The sequence below is a fragment of the Malus domestica genome, chromosome 03, assembly GCF_042453785.1.
Source record: "Malus domestica chromosome 03, GDT2T_hap1".
In the NCBI taxonomy this organism is placed as follows: Eukaryota; Viridiplantae; Streptophyta; class Magnoliopsida; order Rosales; family Rosaceae; genus Malus; species Malus domestica.
Window position 1 is genome coordinate 11614932 of NC_091663.1, and position 16787 is coordinate 11631718.

Below are 16787 nucleotides of genomic sequence, written 5' to 3' on the forward strand. Positions count from 1 at the left end.
TCTCTCTATAGGACCAAGACAAGTAATAGAGCTATGACTCTTGTACAACATATACAAAATATGAACTTAATTAATCCACATGTCCTATAAGACTATGTGACAAAATAACAACTACGCACTCAACTACCATTCAACTTTCTTGAACTCTAAGAAATTAGCAAAACCATTTATACTTCAATAGTAGAAGTATTGACCAATTTCCCTCTTGAACTAGTAGAGGTTGGCCGATATTCCCATACACTTTATTTCCACCAATTATCCCATAAACTCTTATAATTAGTCAATTTTTCCCTATTGTAAAGTTTCTGAATTTTCCATCCTACATTTTGCCAACCTCTATCAACCTTTGCTGCTCCAATGGGTAAAAAGTCAATTTGCTTATTTAAGCATAGTTTTCTTTTCTAAATTTAAACGTTTACTCTCTCTCTCTCTCTCTCTCTCTCTCTCTCTCTCTCTCTCTCTCTCACTCCATGGATCCATTGTAAAGTTACTCTTTTAGCGTGCATTTGTTGCATCGGACAGCGCACGCTTGCGGACACAGGTGTTGGAGATGGGATCGTTACGGAACATGTAGTGTGCCTCTACAAACTAGTCGTCCAGATAAAAGGAAACATTAGATGAATGAGGAGGTCCATGATACAATTTCATATTTTCGACCGCACTTTCTCGATGAGCTCTCTTCTGAGGATTTTGCCTGATGCTGACTTGGGGACACTCTTTATGAATGTTACTCTTCGTAGTCGTTTGAAAGATGCAACCTGCCACAAGAGCAATTTCGTTATCAAGGAAATCGATTTGGATTCCAAGTAATCCTTCTTTGAAATTTCCCACTTACCTGATTAGCAATAAAGCTCTTGACATCTTCTTCAGTCAGAGAACTATTTGGCGTGCGTACGCAATATGCAACGGGGACCTCACCAGCTTCAGCATCAGGAAGCCTGCAGGACGAAAATAAACCCATCGGTAAATTAAGTTCAAGATGAGGCGGTTAGGACAAATTTTGTATGTGCCAAACTTACGGGATGACAACTGAATCTAATATTTCAGGGTGAGAAACTAGCAGCCCTTCAAGTTCAGCTGGTGCCACCTAGCAGAGGACCAACAGAGCAAAGAAAACATGATTGAATACAATTACATATGCGGAGAGCGTATGTATCCATTCCGAAAAAAGGAAACAGAAAGGTATTAATTAACTTCTACTTGCAGAGACAATTATGTTAAAGGAAAATTAGCATGGGATCAGTGTTTGTTATGCATAAAATATAGCTACAAAATTTGCGGGGACAACCAGCAGAAATTTCTTGTAGCAATTGTATAAACTCTAGCAAAATAATTTACCTGGAAACCTTTATACTTAATAAGCTCTTTGATTCGATCAACTACATAAAGTAGTCCCTTTTCATCAATGTATCCAAGATCTCCTGTATGTAACCAACCATTTCTATCTATAGTCTCGTTGGTCGCCTCCGGGTTGTTGAAATACCCTGAAATGAGTTTAACAATCATGGTGTTATCATATATGAATGATTATAGCAAAAACCTTTGAAACGCTAAATAAACTTGAACAAATATCATAATAATATCTGCACAAGAGGCGAACCAATTAGACTTAACACAACCAAATAGGCAACAAAGGTTTGCAGGCTTGTTATATTTGAAGATTATATTGACCCAAGTTAACTGAAATTCAGATCGAAAATAAATTCCTGCATGGTTATGTTATTGTTATTGTTATTATTGCATTGTAGCAGACCCAACTTAAATTTACACCATGGAAACATTTGGAAGCATTGCGCATCAACTCTTCGGCGAGGAAAAGAGTGAACATTTTGCGGGAAGAGAATGTGATCCTTATGGAGAAGAGTCTCTAGTGCTCATGTATGCTATTATATGGGCAAATGCAATGCCCGGCTTGGGATGAACAAAGCATCATCACTAGAGCTTTGCATCTTAATAAATTAATGAGGATACTGAAAATCATAATCATAAACCTCAGATGCCATCAACTGTCAAATTAAATTGCAGGACCGTTGTTAGTAATGCGACTTCTCTTATAAAAAAATGCAGAATATTTTCTTTCTGTGAGACAGTTAATATGTTCATGTGTGCAGGACCATTTTTGAATGTTGACAAACACACTTACCAGCCATCATACTAGGGCCCCTAACCCATATCTCTCCCAACTGTTTAGGAGGTTGAGGCTTCTGTGTATCTATACTGACTATCTGACATTCAATTCCCGAAACAAGCATACCAGTTGAACCAGTATGTCGAGTCCCTGCCATCGTATAGTCCACCGAAATAATTCCACAGCTTTCTGTCATACCATATCCCTGAAAAACAAGGAAACTTCCAAATCAGTGAGGAAGTTTTATCCTCCTAGCTACTACATGAAAAAAACCTCAACTTTGCAAAACTCGGTTCAAAACCTCTACTGCACCCAATTTTCTCAGCTCACATGAATTGAATTTTGGGTTAAGTTGCAGTCCACTTTCAATTACTTCTAACTTGAATTTTTCCAACATTTCACACATTAGAAACTTGCACCCTTTTTATCGTTGACAAATCATATTCTAAACTACTATAATCTATGAAGGGGGTATTCGAACTTGGGTGCAAAAAGGTGTGTGCCTTAGCCAACTCACCTAACCATGACTGCTTGAAAATTTGCATTTAGTTCAAGAAAATGTAGCCTATAGCCATTTGGTTCAATCAAACACCAAACTCTAAACACAATGTCGATATCATCAAATAACCGAACCATTCAAATTAATCGGACTTACAGGTTAAAAACAATCAAAACCAGCATGATAATTAAGTACCTGAGCTACTACACCTTGAGGAAATTTTTTTGCACACTCCTCCATCAACTCTTTCCCCATAGGAGCTGCCCCTGAACAGATATGCTTCAACGACGAAAGGTTAAACTTCTTAACCATACTGTTTTTCGCCAGGGCAAGCACTATAGGAGGCACAACCCACAAGTGTGTAACCTTATACTTCTCAACAGCCATCAAAGTCTTCTCGAGATCAAATCTCGCCATCGACACCACAGCATTGCCCTTCTGCAGCTGCGCACAGGTGATAATTGCCATCCCAAGCACATGGAACATTGGCACAACACAGAGAAACACATTGTGCATCTCCCCAGCAAGTTCTTGATCCATTGTGATCATTAGAGACGAGGCAATGAAATTTTTATGTGTCAAAACTGCCCCTTTGCTGACCCCTGTTGTACCTGAAGAGTACAACAGGGCAGCTGTGTCGGTCTGCTTAATGTTAACCGATGGAAAATCGTACACAGACCCAGCAGACTCGACCAAGTCATGGAAAGTTAGAATCTTTGAGGTTGATCCGACGTGGGATTTCCCCGATAAGCCCTTTGACCCTAAGAACACTGTTGGGAGATTAAAGCCCTTGACTTTATCCCAGAGCTCCCGGAGTGTTATAACCAGCTTGGGATTAGAGTCCCGGACTTGCTTGGACAGCTCTGAAACAGTGTAGAGGGGATTGGAGGTGGTGGCAATACCGCCGGATGCAATAATCCCGAGGAAACAAATGGGGAATTGGATTGAGTTGGGGGCGAGAATAAGGACCACGTCGTTTTTCTTGATGCCCAGATGGATTAAGCCATGGGATACCTGGATAACTTTGGACTTGAACTGTGAGAAGGAAAGGGTTTTGGACGACTCGCCTTCGATGAGCGCGGGCTTGTGGGAGTAAGAGGAGGAGTTTCTGAAGAGGAAGGAGACCATTGAGAGATTTGGGTCTCTGGGTAGGACAAGCGGCGGCCGGAGTGACCGGAAAATGCCATCTCTGCCGTACCCAGATTTCTCCATTGGGGGTTACAGTGCAGAAGTTCCAAATGGGTAAGTTTGAGTTGTTTCGAGTCGACTTACAACAATTTGACGACAAGACAAAAGAGGAATGGAGAAATGGCAAAGCGTGCGGGATCATAGAAGTACTTGGTTTATATCGACATGCATGACCAGTAACTTTTTGTTTTCTGCTTCTAATACAATGGGATAATATTAAGAAGATTAAATTTATAGATAAATTTTTGAAAACATTGATAAATATGCTTATATTTATTAATGATATATAATTTAGTTTGCAAATTTAACCTCTAAATTTAGTCTCCTTACATAACCTAATATAATGATGGGTTTTAAATTAATTTTTTTTATTTTTTATCTTTTGATTTCAAAAGTGATCAGGAAAATGGCAGATGGGCGGGGAAACTGATGCGATCTGCGCAGCGGTAAAAAAAAAAAAGGATAGAATTCTCTCTTCTTATTTCCTTGTTCTCATTTCGCACTTTTCATTCTATCTTATATAAAATATTTTTACATGATTTAATCGTGTCCGTTTAAATAAAAGGAAAATGAAGAAAATCCTAAAGCACATAGAAATGTTAAAGAAGATTCTCTTGCATATTTATTTTAAGACAAAGAGAAATGCTAAGGAGACATTCTCAAAGTAGATTCTCCATAGATTCTTCGCTACTTCACAATTTAACAATAATTTTCATGTCATCATTATAAAACATTGTGTCAAAAACATGAGATAACAAAAAATCTATGAAGAATCTCACTTTTGAAAGAGTCTCATTGTCATTTCTTTTAAGACAAAAATATACAAGTGAAAACTTTGAGGTAAGTGGTAGTAGAGTAATGAATTATGATAATTCATTTTGATGTTTAAGGACCATCTAAGACTGCTACATTAGGTGTTGCTCATTAGTTTGTTACTGGTATTGATGATTGCACACGTATGACTTGGGTTTGTTTAAAGTCCAAAAGTGAAGTTACTTCTTTGTTTCAGTAGTTTCAAAAGTAGGTTTTAGGAGTTGGAGAATGTTATTTATAAAAAGTGAATGAAGACATGGGGATACAGTCTTAAAAGTTAAGGACTTTGAAAAAAATGGGCGTTCATGGTACTATGGGATGCAAGAAAGAGGATATTTTTTGCTCTAACACCATACATGTCACATCCCGACTCAGGCCCCCACCACATCCCTGGCTCGACTCCGCCATATCACAATATTGTCTGCTTTGGGCCCCGACCACGCCCTCACAATTTTGTTTCTGGGAACTCACACGAGAACTTCCCAGTGGATCACCCATCATGGGATTTCTCTCACGTGAACTCGCTTAACTTCGGAGTTCCGATGGAACCCGAGGCTAGTGAGCTCCCAAAATGACTCGTGCTAGGTAGAGATGGGAATATACATATAAGGCTTACAAGATCCACTCCCCGGCTTAGAATATCCACTCCTCTGGGCAATGTGGGATGTTACAATACCAATTGTCTTGTGAGTTCAAATGTCATTAAAAACACAAAAGTAAGGTAAAAAAATCACAAGACAATATTGGGTGACATTTATTTGAGCAACAAATAATAAATTATAATCAAGAGAAGGAACAACAAGTATGGTATCAAGATCAAGGGTATTAGAAAGGGAAACAGTGCATTCCCTAATAGTGAGGGCAACATTACTATTGGCAACACTCACGACAATTTTTATAGATGGTTTTAAGGCTTATATGTCACATCCCGGCCCAGGGTCCACCACATCCTGGGCCCGCTCCACCATCGTAGCACGATATTGTCCGCTTTGGGCCTCGACTACGTCATCACGATTTTGTTTCTGGGAACTCACATGAGAACTTCCCAGTGGGTCACCCATCATGGGATTGCTCTCGCGTGCTACTCGCTTAACTTCGGAGTTCCTACGGAACCTGAAGCTAGTGAGCTCCTAAAAGGCCTTATGCTAGGTAGGGATGAGAATATACATATAAGGATCACTCCCTTGGGCAATGTGGGATCTTACAATCCACCCCCCCTAGGGGCCCGACGTCCTCGTCGTCACACCACAACTAGGGTTAGGCTCTAATACCAATCTGTCATATCCTGGCCCGAGGTCCACCACATCCCGGGCCCATTCCATCACCGTCGCACGATATTGTCTGCTTTGGGCCCGACTACACCCTTACGGTTTTGTTTCTAGGAACTCACACGAAAACTTCCCAATGGGTCACCCATCATGGGATTACTCTCGCGCACTACTCGCTTAACTTCAGAGTTCTTACGGAACCCGAAGCCAGTGATCTCCCAAAAGGCCTCATGCTAGGTAGGGATGTGAATATACATATAAGGATCACTTTCCTGGGCGATATGAGATCTTACAATCACTACGGAGGTTTTATTTAAGTTTCCATTTATTTGTTATTAAATTAAGTTAACTAGTAATTTCACGTATAGGGGAACGTATTCCGGGGACGTACAGAGTTAAGCCAAGCTAGGAGGCTTCATTTCGACTGCGTATCTGTGAGTAGGTAGTTTGTTTTTATACCTATACATATTATAGTTTCCATAAATGCATATTTACTTCATTTACGCCTATATTTCCTAGTATCATTAGTGTGATATAAATTATGATAAATGCTGCTATATGGTTGTGATATTACTGTCATGACATTCATACATATTTGTACATGCTCATCTTGCTGCACCCGGTGTTAGTACTTGCCCTAGGGCGAGGGCCAGTCCTTCAAATGTATGTTCACATCCGCACTATTCGCTCACCTTGGATACAAGTTAGGTGCCAGTCCTGTCGGGTAGATTGCATTAGGCAATCCGACTTGTATGTGATGTGTTTTTACACCAGTCTTCACGTGATCGTAGTACTAGAGCATATTGATTACACCCAGTCATGTTCGTGTCAGAAACTATCTGTTCGAACTTGTGTGTCAGCTTAGATGGATGAGCACTTAGCTATACTTGATTATCACTTGACTATATTCCTGTGGCATTTATATATCATGACTTGGCATATTTCTGGTTATAATGCTGTTGTATTATTGTTTACATACTTACGTAACATGTCTTAAGGAAACTATACTTGTTTTACGGCAAGAGGTTAATATATTCAAAGACAAAGGTTTTTACAAAACGTTGTTTTGCTGACCCACTCAACTTTGTTTTTCGCCCCTCCAGGTTAAGTAGTTGTGCTTACGTGTAAACGAGGACTCTGGCAAAATCTTAGTAGATGGGTACCTTAGTGGTATAACCTTCACCCTAATTACTGTATTATCCTTATGCTCTACTATCACGTGTGAAATGGGTGCAATCTCGCTCACCCGCGCACTCTTTTGTTTTAGGCACTTTTAGGGTTAAATTTTACTCACTTTTTCACATCACTTACCCTTATGGTTACGTCATCTCATGGGGACGGCCAGCATGCTTCGACCTTTCCAGGTTGGGGTGTGTCATTATACTTGTCTAGAATCATAAATCATATGTTCAATAGCACTAAAATAGATTATCCATGTATTTTTTGTAACAGATATAGAAACCTTTTAAGCCTTACCATCGTTACCTTCATCAATAAGCAAGGTAGACACTTTCTTGACTATATGTTCATAATCTACCTTAGATGCAAAAGCAGCAAGTGCCCCGCTTTCCGATGAGCGAAAAAAATCTCCCAAATCCAGCATGTGTGTTGGTTCAAGACCTATCAATATTAACCTTAAGCCACCCAACCATTGGCAACTTCCAAATGACTAGAATAAAAGATGAATCCACAATAGAAAACAATGAGATTGTGATATCGATCTCATATTTTAGTATTTGATTTCATTTTAAAAGTTTTTCGGAGGTTTAAATTAAAGTTAGTTCGTTAGATTCTTTGATTTTAAGAAACAAAAATGTTATTTTTACCATTTATTTAGGTCATTATTTATACCATCTCTCTATAGAGATGGAACCTACATGTGTTGATGAGATCTAGCTCTATTAGAAATATGGTATAAATAATGGTACAAATAGATAGTAAGTGTAACACTATTTTTTGAGAAAAGTGTATTGAGAGGCATTTTTGTCATTTCCAATTTTACTCAACCTTTTGGGTAACTCTTGAGTTGGTTGGATAGAGCTCAATCCCACACGTGTAGGCAAAAACCGTTGCTGAATTGGAGTTGTAACGAAAGAAGGTTGGCCCAGTTAACATCCGAATCCCCTATTCGACTCTCGGGCCGACCCTATTACTGGTAGCATTATCAGGCCGATTTTTCAGCCATTTTTGGCCTCGAATCAGCTTGCCACCACCACCATCTATCTCCTCTCATCCCCCTGAACAAGACCCACCTTAAGTTCTCCTCGTTTGGTCACGGTTTTGAGGCGATTTGAGCTCACCTTTTTCCCGAATTTTCGCTGCCACGATCGTTTTACTCCATACATCTCAGCATCATCCACCACCACCAATCGACTCATCTTTAACCAAACAACAAACCCGACATAGTCATCCCCCTCCTTGCATCTCGGCGTAGTCACTTGAAAGTCAAAACACCAAAACTTTTTTGTTGAGTTGCATGAATAATTTATTTTCGAGTTGTACTACTAAATGCCATAAGGCATTTTGACACTGAAGTTTATTTGAACTGAAGTTTTAGTATGGTAAAAATTTTCAATTGGGTTATACTAAAGTAATACCATAAGCGGTTTTGATGTTGAACTTTATTTCAAATTGAATTTAGTGTGTTGGTCATGAATTTTCTTCAATTGGGCTCTATTAATGGCATAAAGCATTTAGTTACAAATGATCTGAAATTGAACTAAAATTGTCTAAAACCGAATCGAACCACAACCAAACGATTTGATCCATTTCCGTTCAAGCTTCAAAACTGCAAAACTGAACCGCGAAAAGTTATATTTTAATTTTGGGATGTGCTATCCACACATCCCATTTTACTTCTCACACACCCCTTGATAATTTATGTCCGTTGATTTTCTTCAATTCATCCGATCCGACGGTCCAAAAGTAAAAAGGTGTGTGAGAAGTAAAATAAGATGTGTGGATATCACATCCCTTAATTTTACCCCAAAATTGCACCGAACCAAATCGTGTCTCCTCCTAAAATTATCGTTGTATTAGTGGCATTTAGTATGCAAATTTACTCTACAAATCTGTTCTACCTATCATTTCTCTTAAAGACAAAAAATCATCCATGAGGCGCAAGCATGGAAGAAAATGCCGATAATATCGGCGAAATATCGCCGATATTATCGGTTTTTCGGGGGATGGATATTTTAAGTGGTATCCGAATGGTTTTCGTCCAAATATCGCGATATTATCGATAATATCGCGAAATTTTTTTGAACGATGCAATCGGACTCCGAGCCGAACGTCGGAGAAGAACCCCGGAGATGGTGTGCCTATTCCCGAGCCGATTTCGTCCCAAAAACCTTGCAAAAACACGATTTTTAACATCAATTTCACATATAAACTTCAGATTTCACGCATGCAAGAGGTAATCAACATAGGGTTTAGTCGGATCTCACCTGAAAACTTGGGTGTGCCTGGGTGTGGGTACGATCGGGGAAGCCGAGCTTCCTCTGCGCGTCGCCGTGCTTCCCAGAGACGGAGGAGAAGGAGGGAGAGTTCAGGAGGGTGGTGGAGATGCTGCGCTGGCATCGGGGTGGACGGATTTGGGTGTGCCTGGGTGTGGGTGCAATCGGGGAAGTCGAGCTTCCTCTGCGCGTCGCCGTGCTTCCCAGAGACGGAGGAGAGGGAGGGAGAGTTCAGGAGGATGGTGGAGATGCTGCGCTGGCATCATGGTGGACGGATTTGGGTGTGCCTGGGTGTGGGTGCGATCGGGGAAATGGAGTGAGAGAACGAGAGTTCAAGAGAGAGATAGAGTTGAGAACTCTGAGAGAGTGAGGGGTCCGAGAGGGACTCGGGAAAAGAGAGAGAGATAGGGTGAGGGTTAGTGGGCTGCCACGTGGCAGCGTGACAGAGAGTGAGAATCAAGATGGAGGGTCCATATTAGATTAGGATAAAGGACTCAATTGCACAATTTATATAATTTCAGAAAAAGAGTGAAAATATAAATTAATCTGGGGGTCTAGATTAGATTAGGATAAAGGACTCAATTTCAGGGAAAAAGTGAAAATATATAATTTCAGGGAAATAGTAGAAGTTGTATTTATTGGTTAGGCATATGGAAATGCAAAAAATTGTTTTTCTAATGATTCTAATCAATTTCAAGAAAAATAATGAATTTATAAGGGTAAGATGAGTCTATAAAAGTGATATAATGAGTCTATAAGAGTGTCGGTCAGTTAGACAATTTAGATTTTTTTGTGATAAACTAATAGATAATTGACTAAATAAACATCCTACAAAGTTTCAATAAAAATTTCTAAGTTTTTATTACAATTTCCTTGGTTTCCATGTAATTTTTATCGATATCGATATTTTACCGATATTTTCATCGATATTTCCGTGTTTCGGACTAGAATATTTCCGATATTACTAATATTTTCTTCCTGGGCGCAAGAGACCTCCAAAATCCCCCGCTCCTCTGGTTTCCTTTCTCACACAAGGTAAAATTACTCTCTGTCTCTCTCTCTCACAAGAAGCTTCCATGGCTTCTTCTGCTTCTGCAATCACAACCGCCCTTTCCCGCCTCTCCCTAATCCGTTTGGCACCAAAACCCTCCCCGTCATCTCCTTACACAATCCCATTCTGTTCCCCCAATCCCAAGGTCCAAATTCATCCCACATATTAACCTTCGGGATTCGATAGTCCGGTTGCTCTCATACTTTTATGTGTCTTGCTTGCAGGGTCCGAAATACCGATTCCGATTGTTTTCTTCAATGGCGTCCGAACCGAAAGATTCTCCGGCCAACAATCCCGGCCTCCAGGCCACCCCAGATGAAGCCACTAGGGGTTACATCATGCAGCAAACTGTATGCAACCACGTCCCGTTGAATGAATATATAAAAATTTTGTATTTTTGCTTTAGAAATGATTTTTTAATGTGGACTTTGATTGCAGATGTTCCGAATTAAGGACCCGAAAGCGAGTCTCGACTTTTATTCACGTGTTTTGGGAATGTCGTAAGTTCTTGTTATCGTTTTACGGCGTCTTGTTTGAATTCTCTATGTTTTTTATGCTTTTTTATGTTAAGTATGAGTTAAGATTGGCATTTTCTTTGTTTAAGTTGAAGAATTTTTCGGTTCTAGAATTGTTGTGTTTTCTAGTGCTTCATACTTTGGGTGCATTGGTTGTTTCTTTGGATTTATCGCGATATGATAGCAGGATTTCAGTTGGTTTGTTTTGTGTTATCATGAGATGTCTGCCTCTTTGATGGTTTTCTGTATGAGTGTGTATGTGAATCTGCATGTATGCACTTTCCTGTGGCTGGAGATTCTGTAACTGGATGTTTTTGTTCGAAAAATTGACTCTTTAAGTGGAAATTGATGGTGATTTATACTATTGTTCAGGCTACTTAAGAGGCTCGATTTTCCAGAAATGAAGTTTAGTTTGTACTTTTTGGGCTATGAGGTAAAATTCATAACGTCCCATCTGCTGTAACAGAATTTTATACTAGGTGCTCTTGTAGGTTTTACAGTGGTAATTGGATTACTGTATTTCCATTCCCTCAATCATATGACACACCTCCGACGTCCCATTTAATGTTTTTTCTTAAAGGAGCAATTTGGCCTTTCACATTTTAATTGTGGAACCCCTATATGAAATAAAAGTGTGATAGTATGTTTCTAAAAAATTTCCTGATATTTCCAGAGACGTTTAATTTTATTTGATTTTTTCTGGAATAGGATCCTGCTTCAGCTCCAACTAACTCAGTTGATAGAACAGTTTGGACCTTTGGTCGGAAAGCTACAATTGAGTTGACACAGTGAGATTCTCTAATGTTTTCTACATGGTCTTATTTTCTGCACAATTTTTGTCTAATGTTTTCAGTAATATCTGACAATCACTTACATTTCCAGTAATTGGGGTACTGAAAGTGATTCAGAATTTAAAGGATATCACAATGGGAATTCAGAACCTCGTGGCTTTGGTACGTTACTTGTCCTATGAATGTTTTAAAACATACAGTTTTTATTTTTATGTATTACATCACAGTTGTTTCTTCTCTTACTTAGACTTTGATTAACTAATTGATGTCAAGTGCCACGTATTATATCATGTCTTCTTATGCAGCAGGTACCGATGGTTCTAACTTCTAAGAAATGCATGCATTTGAACTTTCTCTGAACCATGAATTTAAAATACACTCCTAATGCTTAGTTCTGTCCGTAAAAAATGTTAGGCTACAATTTTACAAGAATAAAGAAAATTCTAAGAGTGAACTCATTTGTTGGATTCGTTGTGTAGTGTGAGTAAAAGGTTTCCACGTTATTAACAAAAGATATGAGGGCTTCCCATCCTCAGTTGACCTTATTATCAAGAAGGCTTGATTTGTGAACAGGAATCTTTTTGTTTACTATACCATCATAAAACTACAAGACAGGATCAGCAACCACTGAAATTCATACAGGATGTGGTTTTCTGCATTTAGGGGAATAACTAAATTTGTAAGCGTTGGTAATGGTCGTTCAAACATGTTACATGTACTTTTCCTAGTTTGTACGTAGTGATTCTGGCAGACTCATGTGCTTTAAATCAATTCTTCTTTCTGGCATTCACAGTGATTGGCCTAATTGTTTTATTTTGTTTTTCAGGTCACATTGGCATCACCGTTGATGATACATACAAGGCCTGTGAGAGATTTGAAAGTCTGGGGGTGGAATTTGTGAAAAAGCCTGATGATGGTAAGAACATTCATCTTGTAGAACATATTAGGAATTGTGAGATGTATCTTCACTGAACATTAGCAGAAATAATTGGCGGGCATTCATTGGGACACTGTAGATCCTTTTTGTGTGCATACATTGATACATTTCAGTATCAGGCAGATGGTTTGAGTTAGCCAAAAGATCATCACTTTTCCTGAATTGAAAGAAGCAGTACTTCTAAGTTTGTACCAAAACACTTTGAGAAGCATTATTGTTTTTAAGGATGTATATGCATATCTAGGTGTGTGCTCATATGTGCATGTGTGAAGCAACAAAATTATGATGGGGGTCATTGTCGTGGTGCATTTTCTATTTTTCACCGTTATATTTGAAGAAGTAAATGATGGGGATGTATATACTGATTTCTGATTCCTAAGTTTTGTGATGTTGATTGCAGGAAAGATGAAAGGTATAGCATTCATTAAGGATCCTGATGGTTATTGGATTGAGATCTTTGACCTTAAAACTATAGGAACAGTCACACCTGATGCTGCTTGAATTTATGGAACTTTATTTTCAGGTTAGTTTCAATTTTCTTATTTGTGCTTTTAACTGATTGTGACCAAATTCTTCTATTCGAATCTCTATAGGATTGGATTTCAAAACATTTGGTTTACTGGCCTACTGCATCATGTGTATTGGAAGCTTAACGATGCTCATCTGTTAACTACTATGTTAAGCATTCTCTTTTATTATTATATTCCCTACCCTCCCTCAGAAACATGATCAGATGTTGCACTGATTCATGGTATTTGAGCCATTCAAAGTTCTTGTATTCAAGTGTTTATGCATTTTTGCATGCATTGATGACTACATTGTGCAGACGTAGGATCAGGCACAGATCCGGGATTGAAAAATGGGGTGGGCTGAACTTCTAAGCTAATTGTTTTCTCAATCACATTTTCGGCCTAGTTTCTTTTGTTTTTGTGACATTTTTCAAATTTTAACCTAAGAAGCATAGAATATGTCATTTCATAACATCTATATAGGACATGTCATTAAGGAAATTAAAATAATTACAATAATCTAGACTATTATTAAGTTTACATTTGGAACTTGGAAAGCAACTTGTCAAAAGCAATTTACACAAACCAAACACGATTCTTGATCCAAGTGACTGTCAATAAAAACCAATAACTAAAAAATAAAAATAAAAGTGTTTTGGCTATAGTTGCAGCCTTAGAGATGCTCTAAGAATTACAGGTCATCTTCTTCGTTAGGAAAATGCACGTCTGAAACCCCAATCATATTGCACTGCCGTCTACAGAAGGCAGCGACAGCTGTGAGCACTGGCTAATGGTTAAGAGTGAGACGGCCAACTGGGAGCTGGGGTGGGCTGGGATTGGCTGCGTACATAACTTTTTTCTTCTTTGTCTCTGTCATAGGTTAGGGTATAGCACACCCCAGCCATAGCTGGGTCCGTGCCTGTGTGGGATAGTGCAAGAGGGGTATTTACATTGAGTATGGTGCAGATGTACCCTTAGGTTTATCTGATTTGATAGGAAAACAAATTCTAGTGCACCAGATTGCGAATACATTTATCCTGTGATAGGATTTGGCCATTAACACTTATGGTGGTTCTGAAATTTGAATGCTTGCTTATTACAAAAAACTGGAATCTCCAGAGAAAGGGGACCAGCTGGTATATCGTAGCTGTATGCATGTCTATCTGAGATCTGGACAGCAGCATGTGTAGTCGCATATGGTATGCATAATGGGTTTAATATTTTGATTTTTATAGGTCAGCAATAAGCATAGAAAATTTCAGTCATAGAACGGATGTAGGAAGGAACCTTTGGATTTCTCAGCTATGTACATTGGTGTGTGGGTGCTTACACTGAAGTGTGAAATTTCAGGTATCTGTTTCCCGCATTCCAGGTATATCTAAAACCGTAAATGTTCTTTTAGTGTTGTCCAGTTTGCTGCTTGTATGGCAATGTCATGAACCCATTTATAACTTTATAGATGCTACTACTTGCCTTTGGCCCTGCGGGTGTATCCGTGTATGTTTACCAGGTGTTAATTAGGTGTCGTAGCTTGTATATATCAGACATGAATCGGTTACATTAACTAGTGCACCACATCTGTTTTTCTTACTGTGGTGGGTTTTCTTCTCTATGCAAAGAAATTTCAGGCATTTCTTGAAGGTTAGATACTAACATAGTTGTTTATCAGAACTTTAATGCAGGTGAGCGGAGGTGACAACTTACACACTACATGGTTTCTCTGTTTTTCCTGATATATCCGAGTCCAGATATATTGACACTTGTTCTTGTGTTTGTTTTGTTTCTCGTTGGTGTCTGGAGTTTTTGTTTTGTCTACTCGACTGTACGAACTTAATCCTGATGATCTTAATATGTTTATTTAAACATTTCACAGATCAAGTGCAACTTTTGCAAGTATCGGTTTCTTTGTATTGGCACCAACTGTACTAACTTTTAATCCAGTCATTAGTTATTAACACTGTATAGCAATCCAAGGGTGTCCAGCTCGAGTACTTAAGAGCATTTATCTATGCTTCTACATTTATAGTTCTAATTTCGATTCTCCCTTCGCCCGCTATCTTGCTTGTATCGGAAAAAAAAAATATTGCATAGCAGTCACGGTCACTGAGCACGGCACAAATCTGCCAGCCGATTATGGCCGTCGCACAAACGAATGGGATTTTCATTTGTTTGAGAAGAAAGCATATAGTTTTGCTAGTCATACATAAAATTGATGCCGTTGGTCAATACAACAAAATGCTAGAGACATGAACCTATGGATTAATAGTTTGGAAGGTAGTTACTCTGAGCAAAAGAATTGCCACTGTGCAGTCCAAAAGCTTGTGGTCCTTCCTGCAATTTTTAATTTGCGTGCGGCAATCAGCAACGTATGGAACTACATCATATAACAATGTCTTCCTTACCCACAAAGGTCCATCCGTCAAGGTACCTGAAAATTAGGTAATAAAAGTGTATTCTTAGCTCAAAGATGTACACATCTTTTTTGTTCCTTTTGAGGAGTGAAAAACAAACGTACAAAGAGATTCTCGACGGATCCTATTACTAAACATGTCAAAGAGTAACTTAGGAACTATCATGTTTGTACCATACTTGACCAATCCCGAAACTACTGAGCATTGGTCAACGTTATACCGTCAATGACCCAGAAGAGTTTCCCTCCAACCAGGAGGCCAATCACAGCGCGACACGTGTCGACATCAGAAGCCAATCATAGCGCGACACGTGTCAATATCAGAAGCCAATCACAACACGACACTGTCAATGTCAGAATGAAACTAGAAACTCTCTTCTATAAATAGAGATCATTTTCTCACAATATTTCCTAATGTCATTTGTACTAAATCATTCACTAGTACTCACAAAATGAGAGCTTGAACCTATGCTTGTGTAAACCCTTCATAATTAATGAGAACTCCTCTACTCCGTGGACGTAGCCAATCTGGGTGAACCACGTACATCTTATGTTTGCTTCCCTGTCTCTATCCATTTACATACTTATCCACACTAGTGACCGGAGCAATCTAGCAAAGGTCATAAACTTAACACTTTCTGTTGTACCAAAGTCCTCACTGATTTTGTGCATCAACATTTGGCGCCGTCTGTGGGAACGACACTTATTCTCACTCTCTTCAGCTTTGTTAAGCTGGTTTCCACCATTTGTACACTCTCTTTTGACCAGGCATCCCTCTCCAACATGGGGAGCGAAGGAAGCCACAGCACACAGAATGACACCCCTCTTGCACCTAGTGCGAAGTAACGAAAGAAGGAAGGAAAGAGGATTGCTCTTCAAGCTAAAGTCAATGAGCTAGAATCTCAAAATAACAAGATAGCAATGAAGAATGAGGTCCTCCAGGAGCAGTATGAGAAGCTTTTTGAGATGCTCCACGAAACTAGGCGTACTCAAACACACGAACTCGTTACCCCTGTGGACATCAACCATCATCTGGATGCTTCCTAACAAGGAGGGTCACCTTCCTTCGACATGGGTATCCCTGATGAGAAGCGAGCTAATCATCAAAACATTGATCAACATGAGACTTCTCTCAACCCAGCTGCTTCAACCCAAAGCAGGAGAAGTGGAGGAAGACACCTCCTTGCAGAAAAGTTGGAAGGATCGAAAGCCGTTTATCGTGA

The 16787-nt window shown here is 39.2% G+C and overlaps 2 protein-coding genes across 4 annotated transcripts; one reads left to right on the plus strand and one right to left on the minus strand.

Annotated features, from left to right (window-relative positions):
- Positions 1–595: 595 nt before the first annotated feature.
- Positions 596–4006, minus strand: LOC103423332 (probable CoA ligase CCL7). The gene is made up of 6 exons (XM_070818984.1): positions 2823–4006; positions 2144–2333; positions 1339–1484; positions 1020–1087; positions 836–938; positions 596–758 (listed from the first exon to the last, which is right to left on the minus strand). Exons 1-6 carry the CDS (start codon positions 3837–3839, stop codon positions 645–647), a joined length of 1638 nt encoding a protein of 545 aa, XP_070675085.1. The 5' UTR covers positions 3840–4006; the 3' UTR covers positions 596–644.
- Positions 4007–10249: 6243 nt separating this feature from the next.
- LOC103407784 (lactoylglutathione lyase) lies at positions 10250–15050 on the plus strand. 3 transcript variants are annotated; one of them, XR_011579255.1, is made up of 10 exons: positions 10353–10547; positions 10627–10752; positions 10841–10902; positions 11290–11350; positions 11626–11705; positions 11800–11870; positions 12535–12624; positions 13046–13168; positions 14390–14504; positions 14824–15050. XR_011579255.1 is itself a non-coding variant. In XM_008346660.4 (9 exons), exons 2-8 carry the CDS (start codon positions 10660–10662, stop codon positions 13144–13146), a joined length of 558 nt encoding a protein of 185 aa, XP_008344882.3. In that variant the 5' UTR covers positions 10250–10386; positions 10627–10659; the 3' UTR covers positions 13147–13168; positions 14824–15050. The 3 variants fall into 3 exon arrangements, 2 of the variants coding, with proteins under 2 accessions (XP_008344882.3, XP_008344881.3); XM_008346660.4 differs by lacking the exon at positions 14390–14504 and having other exon boundaries at positions 10250–10386; XM_008346659.4 differs by lacking the exon at positions 14390–14504 and having other exon boundaries at positions 10350–10547.
- The last annotated feature ends 1737 nt before the right edge of the window (positions 15051–16787 follow it).